This window comes from Palaemon carinicauda, chromosome 39 (genome assembly GCF_036898095.1).
Source record: "Palaemon carinicauda isolate YSFRI2023 chromosome 39, ASM3689809v2, whole genome shotgun sequence".
NCBI classification, from domain to species: domain Eukaryota; kingdom Metazoa; phylum Arthropoda; class Malacostraca; order Decapoda; family Palaemonidae; genus Palaemon; species Palaemon carinicauda.
Window position 1 is genome coordinate 46,221,916 of NC_090763.1, and position 20,293 is coordinate 46,242,208.

General features: G+C 44.6%; 2 protein-coding genes across 2 annotated transcripts in view; both read left to right on the forward strand.

Moving 5' to 3' along the window:
* The window catches only part of Tmhs (Tetraspan membrane protein in hair cell stereocilia), a 189,357-nt gene that overhangs the window by 21,905 nt on the left and 147,159 nt on the right, over window positions 1-20,293 (forward strand). The gene's annotated exons all lie outside the window — the stretch shown is intronic.
* Window positions 1-20,293, forward strand: part of LOC137631159 (ubiquitin-like domain-containing CTD phosphatase 1) — a 36,582-nt gene that overhangs the window by 4,868 nt on the left and 11,421 nt on the right. The window contains exons 2-3 of the mRNA XM_068362862.1: window positions 6,646-6,704; window positions 11,692-11,829. Coding sequence (XP_068218963.1) covers window positions 6,646-6,704; window positions 11,692-11,829 — 197 coding nt within the window. The remainder of the gene's footprint in view (window positions 1-6,645; window positions 6,705-11,691; window positions 11,830-20,293) is intronic.

Sequence of the window (20,293 nt, forward strand, 5' to 3'; positions counted from 1 at the left end):
AACCAACAAAAGCTGAACTGTGAAATTTTCCGACAATAAGACCTGTTTGTGACGTCTAGACCGGAACATTCCGGGGTACAGATCCCCAGGTGTTCTTACATGACACTTTTCAAAAGACCTGGCGGTCAATCTAGACGTTTATATGTTTTTTTCTCCCGTCTGCCTAGTAAGGAGCTGAGCAAAGTACAAACATTGCAAGACCTTTCGATGACCATAGCTCCAATGCAGCAGTGTACAGAATGGTTCTACGTCTGCTCACAGAGACACCGACAGAGCTCCTTCCACTTCTTGATCTCAAGCAACCACATGTGCAGATATCCCATGGAACAGTAACATCGCTGTGTCTTCATGCTTGGAAGTTTTCTAGCAATCTCTTGCGGTACGGGGATTTTCGCAACCAGTTGTCAAAAGGATGGCTAGATACCCCCGAGAGTTTTTCAGTGTTAGATAGATGATGATGGCAGTGCCATTGAACTACCAGAAATGGCAATGAAATCAATGGTTGCATTCCACATGAAGTATTTGTTATGTTGCTCTGATAGATTTAATTTCACTCATACTGAATATTTCTGGACAGTTACACTTCCTGTGCAGTATTATAAGTGCACTGATACCTTTCCTAAAGATGAAATTCTCGTGATTTACTGAAATAACTGGAATCAATTATATGAGTTATGTACTTTTGTTCTTTTATTGAATTGTTGAAAATTATTTTTTTAATTTTTTACTTTTTTATTATTTCAGGGAAGACACAATTCCACTATTCCTTTAATAATAGAGTACCTCGGGGAGTTCAAACTCTGTTCAGTGTCGGCTGGGAAAGGCTATCGCTCAGCTTGAAGTCTCGCCTTTCAGCTAAACGGAGTAGACATTTCCTCCTCATACGCAGTTTCAAGCATACATGCCCTCAGACCATCTATGTGCAATGTAGTACGAATACTGCAATCCTGGAAAACAACACCTAATAAACCTCTGAAGAGTCAGTCCTCAGACCATGACTGGAAGCTAAATACTGTTTTCTTGTAGCCCTGGCCTCTGTTAAGAGAGTCACCAAGCTACACGGTCTGTCCTATGACATCGCCCAGGTTAGGGGGTGGGTGCAAGTGACATTCGACTGGGTCCCTGAGTTTACAGTACTAAGTCTCGAGATTGGTCTTAGCAGATCCTAGATACAGGACCATCCAGATTGAGTCTACAAACTATCACAAATAACTGACTGTTCGACTCTGTCTATTGGTCTGTTGAAGAGTTACAAAGAATTCAATTTCTTCCTGGATCAGAAGGTAATCGAACCAGTTCTTCAACCAGACTCGTCCCCTTCTGACCAAAGACATAGAGCTCATGACGCCAGGGGCATTAGTACATGTCTGACATGTAGAAGAACTTCAATGTGACGCAGGTCTTACAGGCGGGTGTGTGGAAACGTCAAACTAGGTTCACCACCCACTACATGCTAGGTGTAACCCACAGGAGCCTCGACACGTTCTTCATAGGTCCTGTGTTGGTTGCATAACATGTGAGCAATAACACCTCATCTCCATAACAGGAGAAGTAGCAGTCTGTCGAGGGCAGATGTTTCCCGGCTGTAAGTATGGTATATGTGTATAAGACTGGCCTTTCACCTTGCATTCTCCCCTGTTTTGGGGCTCGAGCAAGCCTAGGAATTTTGCAAGCTGACCTCCTCTGTCTGCATGTGGGTATCATCGTTCTTTGTGTAACCTAATATGTATATTTGTTACATCTCCGATCTCCCAGCGAGGTAGGAACCAAGTAACGGCCAGGTAAGAGGAGCATAGCGGAGCTCCAGGTAAATTCTTACCTAGCCGGGTCACATTGCTTAGTTTGATACCTTCGCACAAAAGCTCAGGCTGGTATATCCCATAGGGAATTAGCGAAGTGATACGGTGCGCTCTTCCACAGTTCATGCGAAGCATAAGAGTCACGCCCCGGGTCAGAGACCAGCCAGTTGGTCTTGATTTTCCACCCACTTAAAAGTGAGTCTCCATTGTACATACATATACTAAGGCACTTCCCCCCAATTTTGGGGGTTAGCCGACATCAACAAATGAAATAAAACAAAAAGGGGACCTCTACTCTCTACGTTCCTCCTAGCCTGACAAGGGACTCAACCGAGTTCAGCTGGTACTGCTAGGGTGCCACAGCCCACCCTCCCCCGTTATCCACCACAGATGAAGCTTCATAATGCTGAAACCCCTACTGCTGCTACCTCCACGGTTATCTAAGGCACCGGAGGAAGCAGCCGAGCCTACCGGAACTGCGTCACAATCGCTCGCCATTCATTCCTATTTCTAGCACGCTCTCTTGCCTCTCTCACATCTATCCTCCTATCATCCAGAGCTTTCTTCACTCCATCCATCCACCCAAACCTTGGCTTTCCTCTTGTACTTCTCCCATCAACTCTTGCATTCATCACCTTCTTTAGCAGACAGCCATTTTCCATTCTCTCCATAGTAAAGAGCTGAAAAGTTTAATTTGGTACCGACACAAATGACAAATTTAGAAATAATTTTTATTTTTCCTAACCTTACAAACCTGAAGCTCTTTACGTATACTGGCCTGCTCTCACCTAAGCCCCAGGAAGACCTTGCAAGTGAAAAGTGGCTTGTGTTAGCTACTGCCGGCGTAAGTGGGGTGATTGGTTTACCCTCGCTATCCCCCCACCCACTAAATAGCGGAGGGGAGTAACATCTCTCGAAAAGTTTTAGGGCTAGTTTCAGCTGTCAGGTTTTTACGATTAAGAAAAATACTTTATTTCCAAATTTGTCATTTTTTTTTATTTTGAATTATTGATTTTTATTATTTCTGATGTTGGAGGTTATAATTTGTTCTTTAAATAACATTACAGTGAACCCTCGCTACTTCACGGTTCGACCATCGCGGATTCACCACTTCGCGGATTTTTTTCATAACCCATGTCTATACATATATTGCGGATTTTCCGGAAATATCGAAAATACCACGATGTGACCGATGGTGCGAGATTGGAGAAAGTAAGGAAAATTGAATCATGATTGATTTTCAATAGAGTCCTTTCAATACACGTCATCAACCTTCCGGTCCGCCATCTTGGAGGGCATACAAAGACGCGTTCAGTGAATAGCTATGGTTGAACTGTTGAATATTTAGCCATTTCGTCACATTCACATTCACACAATGCCCAGTTTTTGCGCTATTGTTGGCTGTGGGAATCGAGGACGAAGAGATGACAAGAGTTTCTACTGCATACCGGCAGTTATTCAGAATCAGGAAAAAGATACAGAGGAATTATCCAAGCGCAGACGTGACTTGTGGTTGACCAGAATATCACGGGCCGATCTTCGTGAATCCTCACTACCCTACGCACGTATCTGTTCTGATCATTTCATATCAGGTCAGTCTCGGCTAGGCCCTAAAAGTATCATTATTCCTGTGTAAACATGCTATATCCGATCGCATGGGTGACTTCACAAGTATCAACGTCAGTTCAGTGTGTAGTGTGTGTGGGGGAGGGGGCATCTCAATTTTTAAACATCAAAAGGGGCATCTCAATTTTTAAACATCAAAAGGGGCATCTCAGATTTACAAAACAAAAATTAAAAGCGCCCATATTGGCTATATTAACAAAGGCTACTTACCTAGGTCTCTCTTTCGCCTAGGTGCTCATGCCTATATATAATTAAGTGTATATGTATATTTATTTTAATTTGTGTATTAAATTGTGCAGACATACAGGCCTATGTGATGAATAAACATTGATTATAAATAATAATAATGATATCTGAAGGCTGGTTTAATCCGAAGGGGTCTTCAGCTTATATATGAAACATCGAAAAAATAATTAAACTTGCGCATTTAATTGCAAGGAGCCAAAACGATCATCCAAGAGCATTACAATAAGAGTTTGTCCATCATATGTTTATATGTATATAAGAAATTATAGCATTTGTAACCAAACACAAACACAATGGTTAGGCATGAACTGATAAAGATTTGACATAATAATGCAAAACTTTTACATATATTTTGACAATAAAAAATTATAATACACAAGGTTAGGCTAAATGATCAATATTAGCATTATGATTATAAACACTCTCTTCATCGGCCCAGTGTTTATCTAATTTTGGACTTAAAAGCATTAAAGGGAAAAACAACAAATTTTGGAAGCAGATTATTCAATGGAAATGTATGCCCACTCATGTTCTGGGTTGGCCGACAGTACCAAGTAGTTCACCATATCAATGTATGAAATACTGGGAAAATCCTCAATATTTTGACTGAATGAATTCTGCATCTGGTATGGATCTAGGCCATCAATTAGATCGAGTTTCTGCTTGTAAAAACGCTTATCATCACCTGACAATTGTTTGACAAAGTCGCTCTCATTGTCCATATTCGCTGTAGCAGCCGCCATGTTTTCGCTTTGTATGCCCTCCAGCATGGCCGCCGGCGATTTCCAGTGACGTCATTGAAAGCACTCTATATAAATGAAACTTTGAGGAGCAACAAAGATATCATTTTTTAGAGAGATAGAGAGAGGTAAGGAATGGGAGGTAGTGAAAAGTAGCCCACAGAGAGAGAGAGAGAGAGAGAGGTAGAGAGAGAAAGAGAGAGAGAGGTAGAGAGAGAGAGAGAGAGAGGTAGAGAGAGAGAGAGAGAGAGAGAGAGAGATAGGTAGAGAGAGAGAGAGAGAGAGAGAGAGAGAGATAGAGGGGGGTTTAAATGTAATAAACAAAAAAATTTGATAGGTTATAACACATTGGTGCTTATGTAATATCAACTGTATACTGTAGACGGTTTGAATAAGTTAAGAAATGGTATAAATGATACTTTGTTAGTGTATTCGTACACACTCAAGAGCGGCAGCTAGATGACAGCTGATCTAATCACAGCCAAAAGTAAAAAAAAAAAAAGTCAACAATACTCGATTTTTAAAACACCCGAAATTTAAAAACAAAAGTACACGCTTTCTTAATGTGCAATTAACTATTTAAAGAGTGGCAATTTTCTAGAATAAAATATTTCCCAAAAAATAGTGGTTTGCTGATGAAATCGGATGCCCTATTTTTGGCTATGATTGAAATGGATGTAGACTCGGCCTAATTATTTCATTTCGTATTTAATTGACACTAAGAAAACTAATTTTAGTTTCTTCATCTAAATGTAAGTATTGTATAACACGAAGAGAGAGAGAGAGAGAGAGAGAGAATGAATCAGCTGTTGTAATCAAATGGCGTGTTTTTGTTTCGTGAGAATTTCATCGCCACGACTTTAACAACAACATACTGTACTGAACTTTACAGTATTATACAGACTACTGTAATATGATAAAGTAAAATATTTGTAATCTATTTTATATGAAATGGGGCTATTTTTGTTTTGTTTAAAATTTACATTTACGTATGTAAAACAACTCTCTCTCTCTCTCTCTCTCTCTCTCTCTCTCTCTCTCTCTCTCTCTCTCTCTCTCTCGTAGATTGTTTTCCTGCTTTGCTACGTATGTATGATTTTATATAGATACGGTAAATAATATTTGTAATAACATATTTTATAAAAGCTTTTACTGTAATATCATTTTTTATCACTTTCATCATGCGGGTTAAATTCCTTAGTTTGTTTACTGAGCGTACTTTATGACGCCGTCGTTTCAGGCGGCGTCATAAAGAAAAAAATTTCATTTGGAAGTCCTAAGAAAAATTAAGTAAAACATTAGTAATAACCAAATCAACATACTGTACTGAATAATCAATATAATTGATGCAAAAACTAACCTATAAACAGATGTGTAAATGCGTTTGTTTCTTCATTAGGATCAGAGATAAACGTAAACAAAACATTGGTTGCCATTTTTTATCGTGCTTTTTGGCGTGTTTAGGAAACGCATGATATAAAGTCGCCTTTAATAATTGTGCCTGTTTTAGTTTAGGGTACTGTATTACATGCATTAAGTGTTCTGTACATTAAAGGGTAGTTTGTTAACAGTACTACGTACAAGGGAAGGTTTTAAAAGTCTGAATATACATGTTAAATAAATAGGTAAATATGGTGTTACTTCTTCGCGGATTTTCACCTATCGCGGCCGCGTCTGGAACCTATCTACCGCGATAAACGAGGGTTCACTGTACACACCTTTAGAAATGAGTGTACTGTACAGTACTGTATACTGTGTGTATGTATAGACATGTGAAACCCATCAAGTTAATTGCCTTCATTTCTTATGGGAAAGATGTTTTGTGGCTTAGAGTATTTTGGGTTGTGAGCTTGCTCCCAGAACGAAATGTATTCATAAACCGAAGTACCGCCGTAAACTTTCCACAATATTCAGTGTTAGATAGATGTTGATGGCGGTGCCATTGAACTACCAGAAATGGCAAGGAAGTCAATGGTTGCATTCCACATGAAGTATTAATGTTGCTCTGATAGATTTAATTTCGCTCATACTGAATATTTCCGGACAGTTGTTTTTCCTGTACAGTATTGTAATACGAGTGCAATGTTAGAACATCAGTACACTGATACCTTTCCTAAAGATGAAATTCTGATTTACTGAAATAACTGGAATCAATTATACGAGTAATGTACTTTTGGTCTTTTATTGAATTGTTCAAAATTATTTTTTTATTTATTACTTTTTTATTATTTCAGGGAAGACACCCGATGACGATACAAAAATGGGAACAATTGGCTTACGACCTGGAACAAAGGTATGTTCTCAGTGAGGTTACAGTGAAATTCGGCCATTTAATTCTTTATTGTAAAGTATTTGAATTAAATGATTTGATTGAAGGGTAGAGTTTCTTCAATCATTGAATTTTTGATGGTGGTACTAGAAAAAATTCATGTAATGTGTTCTATCTTTTGTACTGCTGTGTTAGGGCAAAGGTATTTCTACATTTTTATGAACTATTGATTGTACCAGAACTAAATACAAACTTACTGTATACGCTATTTACAATGAAGATGTATTTCGGCGACCGCTGAAACTAGTCGCACGACTTTTATGCCAGGTGTAACTACCCTCCACTAGTTAACGGAGGGGGAGGGGCTGGGTAGACCAACCACCCAGATCATACCAGCACTAGTAACTGAGCACCACCTTTTATTTCGGCTCGGTAGAGAAGAGACGTAGCCTTGCTCTCCTGTCTAAAACCTTTTTACTGGCTCATGATTAAAAGCAACTGCCCTAAAAGCCTGGGGAAGAGAGTGCGCAGTTGTTATATTATGTTTGTTCCCTCGGTGGTCTTTTCCCGTCCTAGTCTATAGGGGTTCCTCCAGAGGGAGTTTTTTTGTTACATAATTTATTTTATTTTTCTTCAGTTAGTGATGCAGTTCTTCGTTTGACTATGAGAGCCGACAAAGTAGAGCTGTTTCGTTCATGCCTGGGGAATCTACTGTCACTGCCGGCCTCCAGTTGGCATCATCAGGGGCGTCATCCCTTCTCCTTAGAAGTATGCCCGTGGCATCTCCTGATCAACACTTCATCTTCGAGGAACTACCTCCGGCTACGCTTCCTCAGGGAGCGCTCCTAGCAGATCATCTTGCAGTGCTGCCAGGAGGTTCGCCTCCAGGGGTTGGACTACTTTCCCTTCTGAAGGAGAGTTTTCCTCACCAGGTGTTGGATTGTATCTCCCTTCCGAGGGAGAACTTCCTTGCATCTTCTTCATCACTTCATCGACTCCGACTGCTGTTGCTGTCTTCGCCTAGACTACGCTTCCTTCTTGATGAATCTCTCTTCCTTCCGGGGCAGAGCATAGTCTTAGGGATCACCTCTCTCATTTGTGAGAGGGGCCACTCATAGAGAATCCTTTTCGGAGGATTGCTGCTGCTAAAGGTCAGCTTGCTGATCTACCGGCCCACAGGGGCGTCATCCCTTCTTTTTCAAAGTACGTCTTCGCCTCCGGTGAAGAGATGCTTCTCTGGTTCTTCAGCAACGCAGCCCTCCCCCGCAGAGGAGCCTCCTCTTTCATCGTCTTCAGACCGGTTCCTGGACCTCCTGATGTCGCTGCAGCTAGTCCTCAGACTTTGGTCCTGGACTCTTCTGTGGGTCGTTCGCGATTCCTGCCGGTGGAAGTTTGCCCTTCCAAAGGGCATATCTCAGTTCCAGTTCAACCTTCACGCCGACCTGCTGACCTACCTTTACCGTTTCTGTCTCCTATTCATCATCTGCCTACTCATGCTGCACCTCCCAAGCGTTTAGCAGCGTACCAACACTCTCCAGCGCGCCAGTGCCCTCCAGTGCACCAGTGCTCACCAGCATTACGTCAGCGCCCTCCAGCACTTTCCAAAGCGTTATCGCTCGCCAGCGCTCTCTGGTGCTTCAGCCCCCTTCAGTGCCTCAGAACTCGCCTGCTCATCTGCACATTCCAATGTCCCAGCAATCTCCTGCTCGCTGGCGCTCTCCAGCGCATTCTTTCTGGTCTAAGGACCAACGTTTGCAAGAGCACCTTTGCTCGCCAGCACAACAGCGCTCCCCTGCGCAGCTGCACTCTCCTACACGCCAGTGCTCTCCTGTGCGCTAGCGCTATCCAGCTCGTCGGTGCTCGCCTGGGCACTAGCGTTCTTCAGTTCGCCAGCACTCCCCTGCATGCCCGAGCTCAACTGTGCACCAGCGCTTGCCTCCTCGCCAGCACTTGCCTGCTCGCCGGCACTCTTCTGCGCTTTCACCAGAAACTGCGCACCAGCATCCTCCTGCGCAGCTCCGTACTGCGCGCCCCGCGCTTTCTTGCATGTTCTTTGGAAACTGGTCAGCGGTTTCCTGCACACTTGCGCGAGAGGCAAAAAGAACGAAAGGGAAAACTTTTTGACAGGTCACCATGGCCCCATTCCCCTCCCAACAAACTCATTACAGCACGGCCGCCGGGAAAAGAGGGAAGAGGCTTTACAGGAGGGTTCAAGATCCTGAAGATTCCGTCTTCCAAGGCGGATCCATCGCATCTACCATCAGTCGAGACTCTTCACAGGGAACCTTTGGTCCCTGTCTCTTCAGGGGGTTTTTCTGACAGTATCATTTTCAGCAAACATGATCAGGACATTGCGAACTGCCTATCATTAGCTCGCCAATCTCTGATTTCCAGCTGGCCGATCACTAGCTCACTGACCGCCATTCACTAGTCCGCCGATCGTCAATTTCTAGCTCATCTTCCACCAATGAGAAATCATCAACCGACTGATTGCTAGATCACCGTTTGTTAATTGCTAGTTCTTCTTTCTCTGATCATTGACCGCCAGTCTCTACAATTGCTAACAATCTCTGATTGCTAGCAATCCGATCGACGATTTCTAGTCTATAACCAGTCATCATCTTGCTGATCACTAGTTCGCCAATTGCTAGCTTGTCTTTCTTCGATCATCCACCTCAGCTCGCTGATCTCTGACCAGCTAATCGACAGCTTGCTTATCTCAAGCTTGCCAATCACCAGTCCTCAATTGAGCGCTGATCAGGGCTCTCCAAGCCGATCGCCAACTTTCCTTGGCTGACTGATCAGACAACCATCATCTGCCTATCAATTACCATCTTCGGCTCACAGATCGCCGATTCACCGATCATCGGCAGTTCGCTGTTTACTAGCAGTTCGTCACTCAGACTCTCTCGTCAACCTCTGCCCGGGGTTCCCTAGATCGTAAGGCAAACAGAACACTTCTCACTGCTCGCCATTCGTCGTCACACCAATCCACTAAAGCGATCGACAGCCCCCATCAGCGGCTTGTCGACAGGTGACTACTCGCGAGCACTCTCCAACTGTACAGTAGCCACGATACCCAGCCATTGACCATTGGTTAACGTTAGCCAGACCAATGCTGTTCTAAGAAATAGCATCAACCCCATCAGGGCATATGGTAGGGTCAAACGTTGCCTTACCCACTTTTTTCAGTTAAAGGAATTCTCTCCCAGGGAAGTATCCTTACACAGGGTATCGTGTCCCATCCTTTCCTCCACGATTCAAGACCCCAGCGTCAACAATCTTCCATGCGAAAAGATCCGCAAGGAGCTGTCCCTTGAGTCGATGTCCACACCATGTGGGAGAAGTTCGGACAAAGGGTAAGACCACATGTCTTCGTGTGTACGCTGGACCTAAAGGACGCATACTTCCAGTCCCAAACCATCTATCTTCTATGAAGTATCGGAGATTCAGTCTAGATAAAGAAAAAACACCAGTTCAGGGCATTGTGCTTCGGTCTTTCCACAGCACCCATCCTGGGCTCACAGGATTGGCTTCTGTCTCTTCTGTTTTCTGGACGACTGACTGATCCTAGCAGACTCGGTGGCAACCTTGCATTAGCACCGAAATTGCGGATGAATTTTTACCAAGATCTGGTGATCATGGTAAACCTTGGGAAGTCTTCATCACTTCCCTCTCAGAAGACTGGCATATCTGGGAATGATTTTAGACACCAATCTCCACAAAAACCTTCTGATCAAAGACAGGATAACAAGGCTTAGAAAGGTCACAAGACCCTTTCTCAAGATGAGATGAGAAGAACTCCCAGCCCAGAGTGACTATTTCTCTTTGGAAATCTATCATCCCTGGCTTGTCTAGCTTCCAACAGCTTCCTCAGGATTCGTTCTCTCCAGTGGCAGCTTGAGTCCGATTGGATTCAGGTCTTCGATTCCCCAGACATTCTGATCCCCATGGGACTAGGAGCTTGGACGAGCTTCAAGGGATGGGTGTCAGTTGAGAATCTACAGTGGTGTAATCTTCTCATCCTCCCCCTCCCCCCAGACTTGATGCTGTGCTTAGACACATCAAAAGAAGGGAGGCGGGACCATCGTGGAGCACCACACAACCTCAGGCCTCTGGAGAAGGTCTGAAAGTACCTTCACTTAAATCTCTTAAGATGAAGGCCAACTTTCTGGTCCTTCAACAACCTCATCAGTTCCTGACGGGCCACTCAGTGGTGTGATGAGCGACAACACCACATAGGGGCTCACATCAACAAGCAAGAAGGAACTTGCACACAGCCTCTTCCCATCTAACATTATAAATGTTAAGATTGGCCGAAGTCCGCTTCATTCCAGACTAGAGGAATGTGCTCGTCGACAATCTGTGCACAGCATCTCAGATAAGGTGTACCGAATGGTCTTTGAATCACCATGTAGCCCACAAAGTCCTGACTTTATTGGGTTCTCCAACTAAGGATCTGTTCACAACGCCCCTGAATCTCAGGCTTCTGCTGCTTCCCAGTCCTAGACCCCAAGGCTCTCTGGCAAGAGGCATGCCAACAACAGTGGGTACAAAGACGACGTTTACATCTCGTCCCCGTTTTCTCTGAAGAGAAGGGTACTCAACAAGGCTAGAACATCAGTCAGCCTCTCAAAGTCTCCATACCAATCGACCTACTCATGCCGACTTCTTCCCCCACTGTCCAGGCCTTTATTTGAGACGGCCTTGGCTGAATGCCCTCGTAGGCCCCAGTGCTGGGCTATAGCCTGAATTCATAAATCCAAATCCTCCCTCTCCTTCATAATCTTCCCTCAATCTCTTAATTATTGATGGTGCTCATCGTTTAGTTTGTTGGTTTTGATACATGTACCTTGTTTGTGTGCTAAGAAACGAACCATATGGAGAAATTGATTATGTACTTGTCATGGTTATTTGGAAGTTGATGTGAATATATTCAAGTTTTTATTGATTTTGTAGTTTGTAGAAGTTGCATAACTATATTCCAACTTATAAATTCTTCAAATATTAGATAATGATGATGGGTTCACTCGAATCAAGTGTGGAAGAAGCTCAACGAATACCAGAGAATCTCCCACATGTTATAAATGACCTCGATATTGAAGAGGAAGAAGTTGCGATTGAAAATCGTTCAGAATATCTGCGAAAGGTGAGTTTCTTAAAGTTTTATTTTTTTTTTAATAGGTGTTAAATAGATCTCAGAAGGAATTACATTGCATTTTTGCAGAACTTGTGTTTATGCCTTAATATTGGGCAATTATTTTACCTAGTGTATTCTGAGGTGATATATCATTTAACCACTTTTGAAAGCTCAATTTGGTTCTACATTGGCTATTTTACAAGCAATTTATTTCAATCTCTAACCTTACGTTTTTTATATGTAAGCTCTAGACTAGACTGTAATTCAGGCAGAAGAGAGACAAGACAGAATATTGTAAACAGAACTTATTTTATGTCTTTAAGCAGCAATGATGATGATAGGGGGAGTGTAGGAAGGGCATCTAAGGTTGATGCTATATGCAGATGACCTAGTGTTAATAAGGACTCCAAGGAAGGTAGGTTGTGGAAATGTTTGAAATGGCTCAGAGTGGAATGTAGAGGAAAGGACTGAAAATTCAGTACATGCCCCCCCCCCCAAAAAAAAAAAAATCACTGATAATAACTTGAAAGTTAAGGAAACAGTATAGTTGGAAAATTAGCCACTGGGTTATTGTTGGAAAGGGTTTGTACCAAACAAATGTAATAGATGGTGTCTGTCACAGTAGGTGGTCCAGATTACAAAATCTACATTAAGTAATAGATTGTAGTAGTGAAAGTAGGAGAATTATCTCAATACTGTACAGTATATCAAGGGTTAATAGTTGCTATCACAACAAGTGTTCAGGATTACAAAATTCACATGGAGGAAGAGAGTTTAGGGGCACAGAATGTATAATTGAAGCAAATGGGGAAGATAGAGGCCAAGAATCTTGCTGTTGTACATGAGCAGGTCTTTGAAGAAGTAGAGCATTTATGGTACTTTGAGATATTGGCCCGTGAAGCAGGAATCGAAAGTGCCAACAACATAGAGGAAATAGAGAAAGGTATTGCCAGAGTAGTAAATACGATTATCCTATTTGTTTCTTTATAAATGCCATTATTGGTATAAAAGACATGGTGCTTTATATTGCACGGATGTGGGCTCTGAGAGAGAGGAGATTTTGTAAAGGGTTGACCTTGATATTCTAAGATTAATGGCTGGAACACAGTTGGAAGGTCATTTATGAATGAGAAATATGGTGTCCAGAAGCTGTGGAAAAGGCTGAAAACTTTTAAGGCTAAGATGAATTGGTCATTTGATTGGAAGGGAAGAGGGACAGTTAAGTGAAAAGAAAAGAACTGAATTAGGAAATGGAAGATCAAAGATCTTTAGGAACCCTAGGAAATCATGGAAAATGTGATAAAGGAAGACTTAGGCCTGGTGGGAGTTCAAAAAGGCAAAGTAGGGGTAGAAGTTAATAGAAAAAATTCCTTTAAAGTCCCTCTCAAGGAAAGAGACAATGTTAAAGTGGTTATGATGATGAGAAATTGGGGAAGTAATACAACTGATTTTTTTTTTATGTGATAAAATATGAAACAGTATTGCCATGTCACGGTTTCTATACTAATGAAACCTCTGCCATAGAGATTACTAAGGATTTTTGGTTTGCACCAGAAATTGCAAAGGTGGGAGTTGCTTTCATTGACAATGTAATCACTTGTTTTAGGTAATGGTTTGATGAGCTGTATTTCATTTACTAAATTAATTTTTGAGCTATTTAGATATGATCCATTAGTCGTAGAAAGAATCAGACTCCAAATAAGGCTATTACTATACTATAATGGTATACAATTGTGATAAGTAATATCAGTTTTAGCTAGTTAGTAATATGTTATGTAAATTAATAGCCTATTTGTTCCGACACTAAAGACAAACCCTTTCACTCTTTATTAGGGATATACTTTCGGTAAAACTGGAAGACTAGCAATAAGACTTTTAGCGAAATATAACTACCCTACCGCTAGTTTGCGTCGGGTAAGTGGATTGTACGAGCTATTCGTATCACCACTTTTTCTTTTTGCTCAGCTGATAGTGGACGTTTGTCTCTCTGCCTCCCAACCTGGTTGCCTTGGTGACTAATTTTTTCTTTTCTTTATAAGTGTGAGTCTGACTTCGGGTTGTCATGCCAACTTGCCCAGGACCTGAATGGCGCAATTGGGGCACCTTCATTTCTTCGGTCGAGACTGACCCACATTTGTTGTGTTCGGCCTGTAGAGGACGACCGTGTACGCAGGATGACACTTGTGAGGAGTGTCAGGAATGGTCTTCCTCCTAGTGAGAGAGATTTGGACAGGGGTGTAAGAAGATATCTAAGAGGGATTCTTCTCCTTCGGGGTCATCCTCGAAGTCGAAGAAACCTCATACTTCTTCTTTAACCCCTCGATCTCTTCCTGAATCTTCTGTTCGCTCCGTCTCTCCAGGCGATTGATCGAGTAAGAGTGTTGACCATTTAACTCCAGGACAACCCTTAGATTAGAAGAAGTCCTTTTCAGTAGATGATTTGTTGCAGATTTGGCCTTCCCTTGGTGTTGCTGGTCCCCCATCAAAGGAAGGTCTTTTGGAGTTGCTGAAGTTGGGAGCTGAGAGGAAACATACATCAGCTTCCTCAGAGGTGGAGTTGGATACCCCTAAATATGAAAGTTTTGTTCTGGAAGAGTTCCTTTCTTCTGCTGCCAGAGCTGTGTTGCTGGTTCCAAGTTCTCCACCTTCGCTTACCGCCGACGAACGTGCTTCCCCTTGCCCTGAGTACATTCAGCCTGTGGAGGTGGGGCAAAGTCTGAGGCATACACTATTCTGGTTCCTCTAAGGGTCATCTTTCTAGTTTTCGGGTTAGGTCCTCCCCGGAGTGGTCTCTGCCACATGGTTCTGCTAGTCGGCGCCCGGCTTCTTCTCTGCTCTTATCCAGCCCATTGGAGTATGGTTTACCTGTGGATGTTGCTTGCTCCCTGCGAGATCAATGTACACCTTCCTTGCCACAGCCTGTTCCTGTCTAGGAGTGCTCACTGTTCCCCTAGGGGAATCCAGATCATGACACCTTCATCGCAGGAGCGCAGAGTGCACCACGCTACCCAGCGTTCTCCACCCTTGTCCTTCATATCATAGGACATCTCGTTTCAGCTCCAGAAGCGTGCCAGCACGGGAACCAGTCCCTACTCGTCACCATGTGTCAATGCGTGAACCAGTCCCTACTCGTCATTATGCGTCAATGTGTGAACCAGTCCCTACTCGTCACCATGCGTTAGCAATTGAGCAGTCTCCTGCGCGCCAGCGCATTCCAGCACGCTTCCAGGCAATGCGTAACCCAGCTGTTTGTTACCAACCACATCGAGATCAGCTATCTTCTTGCAAGCATGTGCCAGCACATGACCACTCGCCGTCCGATTGCTACCCGCCTCGTGAATCTTCCAGGTCTAGATTTCCTGAGCATGATCTGCAGTCCATGCATGAGCGCCCTGCTGCTTGCGGGCATATCGCCCATGCCTAGACCATCGGTAGCAGCTCGCGCTCCAGCCCCTGCGTGCTCTTCATCATAAGCTTATGAGCGCCCGGTAGCGCATGGCGGCGCGGCTGCTCACCAATTCCCGTCAACACGCACACAACCGGTAGAGCGTTAGCCCCAAGTTTCATTTTGCCCAGCAGTGTAACATTCGACCAGCGGAATGGAGCCGACCAATTCCATTCATAGTCACCCCTTAAGAGCTCAGCACGTGTTCTCCTTTGCGTTCTCCAGCTCGCTCTCCCAAGCCAGAGGGAGAGGCCATGCCAATAACATTATGGCCAGGTAAGCTTTCTTTTCATTTCAGGTTCCAAAACCTCGGGCTCCTAGGAAGCATTCCCCCTCTCGTAACTTGCCCAATGAGAAGCCTTCTTTGATTTCATCCTTCGAGATGACATTCCATGGTTCAACACTTTGGTGAAGGCAGTGAGTTTGGCAGTTTCTGGCGCCTCTGCTTAAGGTAAGCAATTATCGACAGCTTCCACAAGTACGCCCAGTATCCCGCTAGAGACAATTTCTTCAAAGACCTCTTCCCTACTCTTCGACCCTAGACGCAGGTCTGCAGTGCTAGAGGCACCCAAGGACCAGCCTCAGATGTGCGTCTCCCCGATTAGGGTCAGAGTTTGTGTTCCCATGGGCTCTGTGGAGGTAGTCCAGCAGGGTTTTCCCAGCTTCCCATGACCCCAGTCATAACGATGAAGAAGAGGAGACAGAAGAAACCGACTCCTCCCCCGGGAGACAACCTTCACCCCTGTACAAGTAGCGGTCGCGATCTCCCAGGGAGATCTGCCTAACTTTGTCATACCGCCTCTCTCCCGTCGGGGTAGTTCCTCCAGAGCAGCTGACTGGACCAACCCCAGTCAGCTCCTTCTCCGTAGGGCATGCCTCATTCCAGCAGACGTAGGGAGGAATCAAGACCCTCCCTGCTAGAGGAGTTTCTTCCTCCCCCAAGGGAGAGCAAGGAATCGAAGACGATCCCCAAATACATTATGGCTAGGTCTTCCCGTCGGGGTAGTTCCTCCAGAGCAGCTGACTGGACCAACCCCAGTCAGCTCCTTCTCCGTAGGGCGTGCCTCATTCCAGCAGACGTAGGGAGGAATCAAGACCCTCCCTGCTAGAGGAGTTTCTTCCTCCCCCAAGGGAGAGCAAGGAATTGAAGACGATCCCCAAATACATTATGGCTAAGTCTTCCCGTCGGGGTAGTTCCTCCAGAGCAGCTGACTGGACCAACCCCAGTCAGCTCCTTCTCCGTAGGGCGTGCCTCATTCCAGCAGACGTAGGGAGGAATCAAGACCCTCCCTGCTAGAGGAGTTTCTTCCTCCCCCAAGGGAGAGCAAGGAATCGAAGACGATCCCCAAATACATTATGGCTAGGTCTTCCCGTCGGGGTAGTTCCTCCAGAGCAGCTGACTGGACCAACCCCAGTCAGCTCCTTCTCCGTAGGGCGTGCCTCATTCCAGCAGACGTAGGGAGGAATCAAGACCCTCCCTGCTAGAGGAGTTTCTTCCTCCCCCAAGGGAGAGCAAGGAATCGAAGACGATCCCCAAATACATTATGGCTAGGTCTTCCCGTCGGGGTAGTTCCTCCAGAGCAGCTGACTGGACCAACCCCAGTCAGCTCCTTCTCCGTAGGGCGTGCCTCATTCCAGCAGACGTAGGGAGGAATCAAGACCCTCCCTGCTAGAGGAGTTTCTTCCTCCCCCAAGGGAGAGCAAGGAATCGAAGACGATCCCCAAATACATTATGGCTAGGTCTTCCCGGCAGATCCAGAAGACTTGTGAGGCAGCTCCTTCAGCATCAGTAATGTCAACAAGAGACGTTCCTACGTCATCCAGGTACAATTTTGACTATGACCTACCCCGGACTTCTTTGGGTGAGAGCTTTTGGTTGGATGATAACCAGGACTTGGGCAATGAGGACTATCTCCTTAGAATGGCTAGTCCAAAGTATACTGAAGGGGAAGAGAAAGAGTCCGAATACGCATTTGACAGGTTTTGGTCAGTGTGAGGGCCATTGATGGCCTAGATAATCCAGCTGTTGCCCCTCAAGATGGCAAAGATACCGTTCTAGACCAGCTTTGCCCTGGTCCAGGGGGTTGGAGGGGGCCAGGAAGAAGGACTTTGCTCAGATAGCAGGTATGATGACTTCTCCAAGCAGGTACCTCTTCAAAACTCCTCCCACCTCATTTCGTCCAACAGAGGAGGTATTACGAGGTGTCAGACGAGAGCCTCTCGGCATTACAACTAGATCCTGACAAGGAGGGTCTCTTGTAATAGGCTTTCGAGTCTTTGGTCACTTTCGCAAGTGCAGATGCCCTCAACATGGAGAAGGTTGCGAAGTTTGCCATGCTGGCAACATTGTGGCTGGATCTATGGTTGACGTCAGCTGGACACCTCATTAAGACAGAGGATTGGTCCAAGGAGAGGACGAGGATGTCGATGGCGACTTTCCTGTTATCAGGTACCTGAACTTTGGAGTTTCTTAGGCGAAGGGACCCTATGATTGAGAAATTCCATCGTCAGGTTCCTAAAGCGGAGGTGACCAAACTACGTAATTCGACTTAAGAGGAACCCTCTCTGTTCAGCACAGAAGACATCGAATGAGCAGCGGATCGATGGAGGAAGTCCATCACTTCTAGGTCCTACAGGGCAGCTCCCCCTCCAAGGAAGCTGCAAATGTCGAGGCCACAGACTGACAAGACCACAGACTCTTCCCAAATCTCATCAAAGAAGCCATTTCCTGATAGATATCAAAAGGGAAACAAGTCGAATCGAGTAGGCAAAGGAGGTAGAGGTAGCGGGAGAGGCTGCTCATGCTAGGGAGGGCAATCCTCTCACTTGTCCACCAGTGGGGGAATGCCTACAATGCTGGTGGCAGAGATGGTTGCAGTACGGGGCCAAACGCTGGACAATCTCCATGATTTCTTCTGGGTATTGCATCCCATTCCTGCAATCTCTCCCTCCATTGACTCAGAGTCCAGTTCCATCGAGTTCCTACCTGAAGGTATATGTGAAGGAGCTGACCCTCTGGGCCAAAGTCCAGACCTTGTTGGAGAAGGGTGCTCTCCAGGAGGTCCTCGACTGGTCCCCTGGCTTCTTCAGTCGACTCTTGTGAGAAAGGCGTCTGGAGGCTGGAGACCAGTCATCGACCTCTCGGTTCTGAACCAGTTTGTTCTACAAACTCCGTTCAGCATGGAGACGGCAGACACATTCAGACAAACAGTAAGACCACAGGACTTCATGTGCACGCTGGACCTCAAGGATGCATACTTCCAGATCCCAGTCCATCCGTCTTCAAGGAAGTATCTAAGGATCATCCACGACAGCAGGCAATACCAGTTAAAGGTGCTGTGCTTCTGTCATTTAACAGCACCCTAGTTTTTCATGCTAGTTTCCACCCTTGTGTCAACCTGGGCCCACAGGATCGGCATCTATCTCCTAAGATACCTGATCGACTGGCTGATTCTAGCAGACTGGTATACCTGGGTATGATAATCAATACCAGACTGCAGAAAGTCTTTCCATCAGACAAAATATTCCAGAGGTTGAGGAAGGTGGCAAGCCCCTTCCTTCAACGAGATGCTCTCTCAGGATTCTGGCATGCCTCCCCTTTCCATACGCAGAGAGGATATGAGTTTGAGGTTTTCAGCTAGGTCCCTCGTTATAAGAAACAATCCTAACAGTAAATATGATAGGGCTCCTTTAGATCAAGGTCCTAACAGATCAAGAATGTCCAAGCCTTTGGAAGTACAGCTGAAAAATGATGCCAGTGAAGTAGGTTTGTTTACAGCACAGACAGCTGAGGTAGGAAATCCCAAGTCTCCCCCTGGGTGTAATCCACCTGTTAAAGTATGTTTTATGGAAAGAGGGAAAAATACCTTTACCAGTAAGGTAATGAAAAGTGAGTTTTTAAATCAGGCTGCTCAACATCATGGGAAACATGTCTTTACGGATGGTTCCAAAATCAGCTGCAGCAGTTGGAGTTGCAGTGGTGGTAGGTAATATTGTTATTCAGTATTAACTGCTGACCTGGATGTAATAATTCTCGCAGTCTGACATATTTTTAGAAATGGTAATCAAAATAGTTTTTATACAATTTTTACAGATTCCAAATAGCGTTTTACTCACAATTAAACAAATTATGCCAGGCCATCATCTCGGACAAGAGGTTCAGGACTGGTTAGTACTTCTGCAGTCTAGGAAGAATGTCAGTGTTCACTTCTGCTGGGTCCCTGCCCACATTGGGGTGGATGGAAATGAATGAGTTAATAAGGCAGGTATGGAAGCTTCAGGGCTACCTAATCTATCCTCCTTAAGTTTAAAGGTCGCTCATGAATGGCAGAGGCAAGGGACAGTGACATTGCCCTAGGAATCAGGACAATGCCCTAGAGGCTGGCCATATATTACGGTATATAATCAGCGCCTAAGCCTCCTCTCCACCCAAGCTAGGACCAGGAAGGGCTAGGCAGTGGCTTCTGATGACTCAGCAGATAGACCTGTAGGCTCCCCCAAACCCCCCAACCTTAGCTTACAAGGATGGTAAGGTTGCAGACACTAATGGCACTAGCGAGTCTGAGCAGGACTCGAACCCCCAACTGGCAAACACCAGGCAGAGACGTTACCAATCAGGCCACAGCAAGATACATTTTTACTGTTAAAATAAGTGGCAGGCTCGATGATCTGAACTGACTACCAATACAAAATTAAAACGAATCCACCCTTCAGTGGATAAATGGTCATCTTGTAATTCAACAAGTAAGAGGGATGATATTATTATCATTATTATTATTATTATTACTTGCTAAGCTAAAACCCGAGTTGGAAAAGCAGGGTGCTATAAGCCCAGGGGCCCCAACAGGGAAAATAGCCCAGTGAGGAAAGGAAACATGGAAAAATATATTTTAAGAACAGTAACATTATTGAAATAAATATTTCTTATATAAACTATAAAAACTTTAACAAAACAAGAGGAAGAGAAATTAGATTTAATGGTGTGGCCGATTGTACCCTCGAGCAAGAGAACTCTAAAACCCAAGACAG